General features: G+C 35.1%; 1 protein-coding gene across 1 annotated transcript; it reads right to left on the reverse strand.

Moving 5' to 3' along the window:
* Positions 1-4,630: 4,630 nt before the first annotated feature.
* Positions 4,631-10,288, reverse strand: LOC128660949 (cytochrome P450 7A1). Its single transcript, XM_053715062.1, has 6 exons — positions 10,134-10,288; positions 9,187-9,427; positions 7,742-8,334; positions 7,526-7,656; positions 6,821-6,999; positions 4,631-5,626 (listed from the first exon to the last, which is right to left on the reverse strand). The coding sequence occupies exons 1-6, from the start codon at positions 10,211-10,213 to the stop codon at positions 5,327-5,329; spliced, it is 1,524 nt and encodes a 507-aa protein (XP_053571037.1). The 5' UTR covers positions 10,214-10,288; the 3' UTR covers positions 4,631-5,326.
* Positions 10,289-11,173: the final 885 nt, after the last annotated feature.

The following is an 11,173-nucleotide window of genomic DNA, read 5'->3' on the forward strand; positions in this document are numbered from 1 at the left end:
CCAACACTGTTATATTAATATACTTTTTAATTTTGTGATTACCTTGTATCTAAACCTCTGCAGACTGCCCCTTATTTCAGTTATTTTGCCAGGCTTGCATTTTAGTCAATCAGTGCTGACTCATAAATCACTCTACGGAAATGAGCACAATGTTATCTATATGGCACACATGAACTAGCACTGTCTAGCTGTGAAAACTGTCAAAATGAGATAAGAGGCAGTCTTCAAGGGCTTAGAAATTAGCATATGAGCCTACCTAGTTTTAGCTTACAACAAACAACACCAAGAGAACAAAACAAATTTGATGATAAAAATAGATTGCAAAGTTAAAAATTGCATGTCCTCACTGATTCATGAAAGTTTAATTTTGACTTGACTGTTCCTTTAAGCCATTATAAGAAATCCACTGTCTTTAGATGTTTTTTTTCATAGCAACTCCATTATAGAAGGTTGCATAGACTCTAGTCCTGTGAGTACATAACAAGCAGATGCCTGAGAAAACGGCTGTTTCTTTAGCCGAGAAACGCGTTGCATAAACAAGGGGGGACACATGTTGTGGACTCCACTGGCACATACTACTTAGTTTTAATTATTTTTAAATAAATCATTCTAACTAGTAGTGTTAGTAGGACTGTTTAATACAGCACATCTCCACTGGTGATCTACTAAGTCCCCTGGGATTGTTCCTGCAGGCTGGAGTTGGTGAGCTGATACACCGAAAGATATCAGTCTGCTTTCATAAGCACAGTTGGGTGCTTTCACCAAATGTGAGTACCCTGCAATACATATGTGCATATTTCCCTTGGATAAGATTGTCCGATTTGCACATGAGGCGCCTCTTTGTTTTTATTGATACTTGAGGACTACATATAGGGTGAAGAGTTGTGCTGCCTTTCTGCCAAAAATATTTGGGAGTGCTTCTAAAACTAGTTTTTTGGCGTTCCTTCACACCTACTACCTATTGGTTTGCATATGCATACTGTATTTGTTCCACTGATTTTTTTTTGTTACATTTCATTGTATATCTTGATCTTGTTATTCACTTCTGTATGTATATGAATGTATACATATATATTTATGTGTTAATATGTGTATATATGTTTTGAAATACATATATATATATACACATATAAATAAATATATATGTATATATTCATATAAATATATATTTATAGACATACAAATATGAATCAATATGTTCCTATGGATCCCTATGTAAAAGCACTTTGGGCCCATCTCGTAGCTTTAAGCCGTTATATAACTTTTTTGTGCAATATTTTTTAATACATTTTTTTATCAGACAGTGCTAATATGAGTGTTACTGTACTGTTACGTGTATTTTTTATGTGTTTTGTGACACTTTTGGTCACATAAACAGAGGTCTGAGGTCACAGTTTTTACTTGTGAGTAAAATGCGATTGCAAACGCATTTACTTCCATTTTGTAATATCAATCTTATTTAAAGTGCACCCAAAAAGGCAAATTTTTGCCCCAAACTTAAGCACACAGAGAGTTGCACTTCAGCTGTAATCTAGACCTTTATGGCATGGTAACTGTTTTGCACAAGAGATATCAGGTTTATTGTGGCTGTTTGCACGTCTTAGAAGGAGCACTCATATTACAAGTTGAAAGTAAATGCAAACAAGTGAATGATTACTGCGACCTCAGAACTCTGTATTAGGGAACCAGATTTTGAAAGAGACCTTGATGTGGTACCTGGGCTTGTCCCATTTGGCCAGATGCGGTAACTAACTCTTCCAGTTTTGCTTTTAATCTTAGCTGAGAGCTTGTAAGCGAATGCTGGACTTTCTCTGTGTGTTGTATTCATTTATTTTGTAATTTTCCCTATGGGCCTTGCACCCAGGCTTGTCTGGGGTTAACTGCCTGTGACTCTGGAGACAGCACAGCTTCCTGAGAGTGTTATTGAGCACCCAGGGCTAAGCATGTTGCAGGGTCATGGGATGTGTTCCCGGTCCGGTCTGAGAGTGCAGTCCCCTTCCGTGTTTTGTATATGTCTAGGGTGATTACATAAGTCTGTGAACCCTGACTTATTCCCAGTTTGTTTGATTGAAAGCATGCATTTGTATGGCTGTATTAGGGACCCAGGTTTTGGAAGAGACCTTGACGTGGTACCTAGGCTTGTGCCATTTGGCCAGATGCGGTAACTAACTCTTCCAGTTTTGATTTTAATCTTATCTGAGAGCTTGTAAGTGAGTGCTGGACTTTCTCTGTGTGTTGTATTAATTTATTTTGTCATTGTCCCTATGGGTCTTGCCTCCAGGCTTGTCTGGGGTTAACTGCCTGTGACTCTGGAGACAGCACAGCTTCCTGAGAGTGCTATTGAGCACCCAGGGCTGAGCATGTTGCAGGGTTATGGTGCAATGCTTGTGGGATATTCCACTATCAGACCAAACTCGGCTAGTAGTCTTCTTATCCCGGCGTCGAGACGGAATAATAGGGAATATCCCAGAGCAGAGAAAGATGATGTAAATGGCACTCACCACAGGCAGGATGGTCTTCGGCGGCAACAGGCAGGGAATCAGAGAAAGGCAGTTCAGGGGTAAACCACAAGGGCCAGGCAGGCAGGGTCTGGCAACGGAAAAGCAGTCCAAAGGTAAACCACTAGAATGGTCAGGCAGGCAGGGTTTGGCAACGGTAAAGCAGTCCAAGGGTAAACCACTAGAATGGTCAGGCAGGCAGGGTTTGGCAATGGTAAAGCAGTCCAAGGGTAAACCACTAGAATGGTCAGGCAGGCAGGGTTTGGCAACAGAGAGGCAATCCAGAACAATAGGGGTTATACAGGCAGAGTAGTCAGGCAAGCAGAGTTCAGCAGCAGTATATCAATCCAGCAATTTAGGGGTTAACAGGCAGAGTAGTCGGGCAAGCAGAGTTCAGCAGCAGTATAGCAATCCAGCAATTTAGGGGTTAACAGGCAAAGAAGTCAGGCAAGCAGAGTTCAGCAGCAGTATTTCAATCCAGCAATTTAGGGGGTAATAGGCAGAGAAGTCAGGCAAGCAGAGTTCAGCAGCAGCAGTATATCAATCAGAGTAAAAATGATCTATCACACCCAGGAGCACATAAAGTAACACCTAGGTGCAGGATTAGCACCACAGGAATCCGGACCAGCATCAGAGAGAAGAGCGTGCGGCAATGACGTCAGCGCCGCACGCATCCGGACCCGACACAGCCATAGGCAACGAGCAGGGAAGGAGACCCTAGCAACGGCTAGAGCGTATATATATATATATATATTTATATATATATATATATATATATATATATATATTTATGAATAAATAGAACATATTCTTCTATGTGAAGAACATTGGAATGTGAAATATTCATATTTCATGTCAGGTTAGCCCACTTGAGTAAATGCAATCAGGTTTGAGCTCAAGTAGGGTGTTGTTTTTTTCCCCCCACTTTTCGCACTCCATTGAAGTCTATGGGGGAATACATTAATGCGGTTGTGATATTCTAACTTTTTGCCCAAGAGAAAACGTTTTGCTTTCAACTTATAATACGCGCTATCCCATGTGTGCAAAAGCTTACTTCTAGCACAGTTAATGCACAAGTGGGAGCGATTCGAGTTCGACTCATAATCTAACCCTTTGTGTTTAACCTGTTTGCAGGGGATAAACACATCATTGTATTGACACTATATTGCAATAATAAAATGCTCAAACACATAAGAACATTTTCTTTTTGCACATTTACGCCCCTTTAATTAACAACTTATGATGTGTGCAGTAAACACTTTTTTAATAACAGCATATAATATTTTTTTAAATGTAATCAGCATCATTTGTAACTTTTTTTTATAAACTAGGTCACAATTATGTTTGTTTAAAGTTCACCTGCACATTTGCAAAAATGTTTTAAAAGCCAAGGCAAAAGTTATGGGAATATTTTTGGTTAGGGGTCTCAACTAAACGTTTTTGGATTTCACAGTGCAAAGTTGTAAGAAACTATTAGAAAATCATGAAAAAAAATGTTTGTTTTTTTTCTAATAGATTTGAATGATCATAAATTTAAAAAATTCCATGAATATCAACCATGCAAACCAGTTATCAGCTGGTGGAATATACCTTATACGGCTGTTTGGTTCTCTAGTGTTTGTGATAAAATGTTTTCACAAGAAAATTGACCTTGGATTAGTGTTGGGAGGAGAGGCTATGGGGTTTTGGAATTGTGCATTTATGTTTCACAGTTTCAGGTTTCATTATTGATTTATTTTGTGTTTTTATGTATATATTGTTATAAAAAGAAAGCTGCCCACAGAGTAAATAAAGATAACATAGTTTTCTGTATTCAAACAATTCAAATTTATTAAACAGCAATTAGTACATTTATTTACATTCTTCTTCAACCTTTAATTATATAATGTACAATATATGTACAGTAAAAGATACAGTATACAATTTATTTACAATACATAGTACAGAATGCCGTATTTGCACTGTCGATGGTCAAAGAGAGGAAGGTAGAGAAAGAGATAAGGGACAGAGGGAAAGATGAGCGTTAAAAGGTGTATTTCTCCACTGAAACTTTTTGTATATTAGAAGATATCTTTAAATGTTCTGTACAATATAATTGAATTTATAATATATATATATATATATATATATATATATATATATATATATACACATATATCTTCAGTGCTAAGGATAGCTTTTTAATTTTTGAAGAGCACACAGATATAGTGACACAAATAATCAACTATTAATATGTACATTATCATAATAGCTAAAACACTATAAATAGACTTAAAGATAGATAATCTGTTACAATAAAAAGTTATAAAAAATTAAATAATTTACAGGCTGGATAAATATACAAAATAAGAAAATGGGTACTTGTGTTACAAGAATTTCACTTATAATCTTATTATAGAATGTGAAATCAATCAAAAGTATATTCCTTGAATATTTCCCTTGTCTTCAATCAGTATTGTAGAGAAAAAAAATGCTAAACTATTCATAAATAATACAATAGGATCCTTTTTCTTTCAAGTATCATGAAGATATTTTATAATTCTTCATAAAGGTGATTAGGCGGTTACACTGGGCTCTTGTGTATACAGAGGACGACATCAGAATTAGTAAATTTGTTCTTATATATTACATTGTTTTCTTTTTGGGAAGCACTAAATGCTATCAACAAATGTACTGCTCCCATGCTTTATCATAAAGTGACAGTGTCATATTAGTATATACATTGGTCACGATGGTGTCTAGTACATTAATAAAGACCATATACTACTATGGACAGATCACACTTATGTGTGATTTTAAAAATGTGATTGTTACTTGCATTTTGAAGTCTAAGTGCTTTTTAATTTATATCTGAAATCAACATCATGTGTTGGCTGTAAAATCCCTAGCCCTGCACGGGACTGATCTAAAGGTGGGGATTTAACATTTTTTTCAACAAGTTCTAGGTCAAAGTAACAAATCAACAAAGTCAGAAATTGCTTGATTTCATGTACAGCAAAGTGTCTTCCAGGACATTTTGTTTTTCCAGAACCAAAAGGCATATAGTAATATTTTAGTTTACGTCCTTGAAGGTAGAAATTTGTTTTTTCTTTTTTATTTTCATCTAGATAACGATCATACTTGAAATCCTGAAAAACAAAAGACATATGCAAAGACATGAGCATGGAAATAACTCTAAAACATAATATAAAAAAATTATAAACTATATACCCTTAGTGTAAGGGTATAATACAAATATTTATTTCAATCTACTCCCTATCATAGAGAAAAGCAGCAAAAGTTTAAAAACTTCAAGGATTGATGTTCCTTTGTAGTTCTTATATTGATTATGTGCTCAGGAGTAAAAGCATCATCTTAGCTAACTATGTTGCTGTGTTGATTGTGATTGGGTGAAAAGCTTACGAAATTAACACATTTAGTTAAATTGCTATTGAAATAAGATAAAATTTAAATATGGTCTATGTATAATAGTAACTGTTATCCCAAAGTGGCTATTAAAGGGTCATTAAAGCCAAACATTTTATTTCATAATTCAGACAGAGAATACAATTTTAAACAACATTCCAATTTACTTCTATTATCTATTTTGCTTTACTCTTTAGATATCCTTAGTTAAAGAAATAGCAATGCACACGGGTCAGCCAATCACATGAGGCATCTATGTGCAGCCACCAATCAGAAGCTACTGAGCCTATCTAGATATGCTTTTCAGGAAAGAATATCAAGAGAATGAAGCAAATTAGATAATAGAAGTAAATTAGAAAGTTGTTTAAAATGGTATTCTCTATCTGAATAATGAAAGAAAAAATTGGGGTTTAATGTCCCTTTAATTTAAGTTTTATAGTCTACAGGCCTTAAGTAATGGGCTGACCAAAGGACATACTTTATATATACATTACCTTTCTATAATAAAGTATAATAAAGTATAATAATAATATAGTAGGGGCAGAATTCTAAAAATGATTCTAGTCATCCCTATTATTGAAGGGCAAAATTAACAGTAACTCATCATCTCTCTAGGATTTTAAGCATTGTTGAGTTATCCAAAGTGGTACAGATTGAACTAATCAGCCACACATTTGGTTTTGACCATTTGTGCTTCAATCAACTGTTGTCATTTATACTTTATAAGAAGACCTAGGGATTGCGTAAACTCCCTGCTAAGTAACATAAATGGTGTGTCTTTAGTTAAGTTGGTTATTTTCTACCAATAGCTATATTAGCAACATTTGCATGTTTTGTACTACAGGGATTACAACTTTCTAAATGTAGTTTTCTTTCTTAGCTCAAGTGTGTGTTTTAAGTGTTAAAACATTACTTACCAAAGGGTTTTCATATATGTCTGGGTTCAAATGTACCATCTGTGGGTATAAGGCTACAATGTCATCTTTACGGATCTTGTATGACTTCTCGTTGTTAAGCTGTAAAGAGAAATTTTCTTTTGCCACTCTGATATTGAGGGAGGCACTGGATAGTCTCATAGATTCCTTAATTATGCTATCTGTAAACAGAAGAATGCAACACATTTAAATGATGCTAGATAATCAACACAACATAATAAGTAAGAATTATATTCCTATTACTAAAATTCAACAATTCCATGATTTATTTCATCCTTGTTATTATGGGGCTATGGGCCCAGCTGTTTACAGATCGCTTCATAAGAGCCGACTACAACAGTGAAACTCTCGGCAGGGCCCTCTACCCACTTGACCCCTACAAAAGCTATCCTGTACACCGACTATGTTTACAGCGCTGTGGAATCTGTTGGCGCTCTACAAATACCTGATAATAATAATATTAACCTATAACAAACTGCAATATTAGTGCAGTATGACAATGACTGCTTGTTTTTAGAACCTTTACATTTTCTGTGGAATGATGCGCATGATTACACAATTGTGCATTAACATTTAGAAAAGGTCTAGTTTATTTAATATTTGCTACAATATATAAAAATATATTAAATATCTTATTTTCATGCTACTTGTCAACATTAGTAACTACAGTATGTACAAAATATTTACCTAAGATTGGCATGTCATCCAAATCTTGACGTTTGAGATAAACGTATTTTCCATCAAAGCTGACTTTCTGAGAAGCCTTTTCCAAAACTTGCTGAACTTCTTCTTTTGCAGCTTTCATTGCTTTTGGACATCTATGTAGAGACAACAAAAATTTAGAAATAGAAGGATCAGTTAGCAATATCATTTTGTGATTCATTGCATTACCAGAATACATACCCGAGAATGTAGAAAACACTCCAGAAAGTAGCAGGTAAGGTATTAGCTTGGGAAGCCCAAAGAAGTGCAAGGTGGGTCTTTGCTTTGTCCATATCAGTTAAAGTAGAAAGAGTGTCATTTAAGAACATTCTTAGTGTGACAAGGTCAGAAATATTGTCTCTCTTCCTCAGATTCTCATGCAGAAGATCTTTAGCTAGATTCTCACGGGCACTGTATGCTGTTTTGAATACGTGAATTGGTAGACCTGCTACCAGAGCAGGGAATATTTTGTCAAACTCTTTGAAATTTTCAATGGCATTGAGGATAAGTGCTCTTTGTGCTTCCTGTCTAGCAATATTCTTGTCTTCCTTTGAGTTAAATTCCTTGCCAAAGAGAGTTAGATAGCCAGCTTCAAACATAACTCGATAACAGAAGGCATAAAGACCATCGGTTACCCAATCTTTGCTGGAATTGATCATGGTATGTTGAAGATTTTCCATCATTGTTGTGATAAGAGGATCCAGTGCATCTCCATGCATGGTTTTCATAAAGGTTTCATGTACATTCTCAGTTGGTTTGCCATCATCGGCAACCATACTGGTGTGTCCAAAAGCCTGAGACACACAAAATAAACAATGCGTTTAAAATAAATATTACAAATTAAGCAGAAAATTAGATTTCATGTTCATATAGTAACACATCAAATGACCACCTCATATATTACTTTATTGACATCATAACCTAAACTTCAATGACATGGCTGTGCTTAAAGGGACAGTCTGTGATTAAAAGGACAGTCATTCAGATAGGGCATGTAATTTTAAACAATATTCAAATGTACATCTATCACTAATTTTGCTTTGTTCTCTTGGTATTCTTAGTTGAAAGTTAAACCTAGGAGGTTCATATGCTAATTTTTAAGCCCTTGAAGGCTGCCTCTCATCTCAGGGCATTTTGACAGGTTTTCACCACTAGAGGGTGTTAGTTCATGTGTTTCATATAGATAATACTGTGCTCATGCACGTGGAGTTCCTAGGAACCAGCACTGATTGGCTAAAATGTCTGTCAAAAGAACTGATATAAGGGGCAGTTTGCAGAGGCTTGGATACAAGATAATCACAGAGGTAAAAAGTGTATTAATATAACTTTGTTGGTTATACAAAATTGGGGAATGGGTAATAAAGGGATTATCTATCTTTTAAAACAATACATATTCTGGTGTAGACTGTCCCTTTAAGCAGTGTTTATTTAATTTATTTTTTTACTTATTTTGTTTGTACAATTCCTGGCAAATATGCACATTAAACATTATTTGTACAGAAGAAGCTTTATGATTAGCAGAATGTTAGAAAAATACTTTTTCATAGAAAGCATATACATTTTTTTTAATCAATTTATTTGTACAAGGTAGTTAATTAGTTTGCATATTAAGATAACACGAAAGAGGATAAGATAATCAACCATACCTTGGCAGAGGTTGCAAAGTGAAACTTTTCCCAGTCAAAATGTCTTCCATGTCTCATGACTGCATTAAATTCAAATGGATCTGTAACAAAATGGACAAATTTTCCAGCAATTCTGCAAGTGAAAGTATCCCCAAGCTTAGTTTTTCTTTTTCTCAGAAACTCTAGGGGATTGGCTCCAAACTGTAAGGCACATCCTAAATAAGGAATGAGTCCATTCTCCAGAGGTGGCTCTCCCGGTTGCCTAAATAAGAAAGAAAAAAATCAATAGAGCATTAGTATCCTAAAAATATATTTCTTGCTGAATAAATTGTTTTGTACTGTGTAAACTTCTGTTTGAAACTTCTGTTTGCTTAGCAAGAATGACATGTTCTAACCACAAGTGATTGCAAGTTTGGCAACTTCAATAATAAAGGTCAATTAAGTAAAAACTGATGTGTTAGTAACAGTGATCAAATACATTATTGACAAATGTGTTATTTAATATTTTAAACATTAGAGACGATTCTCTATATATTTAAAATGATTATGGGCCAAGTAAAACCAGTGTAACAATAAATTTGAAAAAGTAGAATTGTATTTTTTTTTAATAAAATCAAAAATATTTCCTCAATTAAAAACAAACCTTTTTTTGACTATAGGGTGGGATGGGGGGAGATATGTGGAGGCGTTTGATGCTGTGAATAATTTCCATATACTAGCATAATTGTTTTTAGCAGAAATTACTTTTAAGCACCCTGTAATAGTATACATGTTCCCAAATTCATATTTGTTGAGAGTGCAGGGAAATAATATGAAAATGCAGAATGAACTTTTAATTATTCACAATGGAATTTATCATACAGTAAAACACCTTATGTCAACCAATGATTTAATAGTGTGAGATAATAAATACAATCACATATAAATGTAAAGTTTAACACTTTGTTTCGGTTGTGTTTTTTACTTACCTTCTTCGTATGCCAACAATGAACCACAAAAAGCTACACAAAACCACAACCAGCCCCCATATAAATGATACTGTAAGCATCTTTACAAGTCTCTTGGTGTTACACAGAAGATGGAGCACTCTTTTAGCTTAATGCCAAGAGCAATGCTAAAGAACAAGAAACAGGGACAATCTTATATACACACACAGGCATTGGGGGCCGTTTCATTAAACTGAACTCAAGTAACCATGGTAAGCTATTAATTAACCTCTCAACCAATGGACAAGTTTTATGGTCCTGACAGATATCTGTAAAAAGTGTTAGAGGCTTGAACTAGACCATTGCAGATTTAGCCTTGACCGTAGTCCATAGGTTTGCATTTGAGTTCCAATGTAAGCAAAGAGTTGTAATAGTAGATAATTTGAAGGTCTCTAAGGTGTGTTCAGCTATCTCATGCAAGTTTACCAGCTGCTTACTATAGTTCAGGTTTACTAGAGTGCACATTCCCCAGTTACTGTATGCAATTGCAAATACATACACACACATATATAATAACTGTGTCTGTCGTGTGTTGCAAATAATTATTGTTTAGTATACACAGTATTCAAGTGAAACTTCATATTGAGCAATGTATCAATTATTTATTCATTGATTAGAATTAGAGTTTATCATTATTAGCAAACTTAAAAAAAAGGACTACTGAATTGTGGCTTATGTTTTTGTTGGTTAAAGGCTCCTGTATGGCAAAAAAAAAAAGCTAATTGTAATGCTCGTGGGATATTCCTCTATCAGACCAAACTTGGCAAGTAGTCTTCTTATCCCGGCGTCAAGTAGTAGTAGTCACGGAAATAGGATGAAGGTAGAGAATGGTCAAGACAGACAGAGTCCGGTAACAGGAAGGCAATCCAGCAGAATAAAAGTTCAGGGGTAAACCAATAGAATGACCAGGAACAGGCAGGTGTCAGCAACTAAAGGAAATCCAGCAGTATAACAGGTCAGGGGTAAAACAATAGAATGGTCAGACAATCTAGTACATTAGGGGCTAAGCAAGCAGAGAGGTC

The sequence above is a fragment of the Bombina bombina genome, chromosome 5 (assembly GCF_027579735.1).
Source record: "Bombina bombina isolate aBomBom1 chromosome 5, aBomBom1.pri, whole genome shotgun sequence".
Taxonomy (NCBI): domain Eukaryota; kingdom Metazoa; phylum Chordata; class Amphibia; order Anura; family Bombinatoridae; genus Bombina; species Bombina bombina.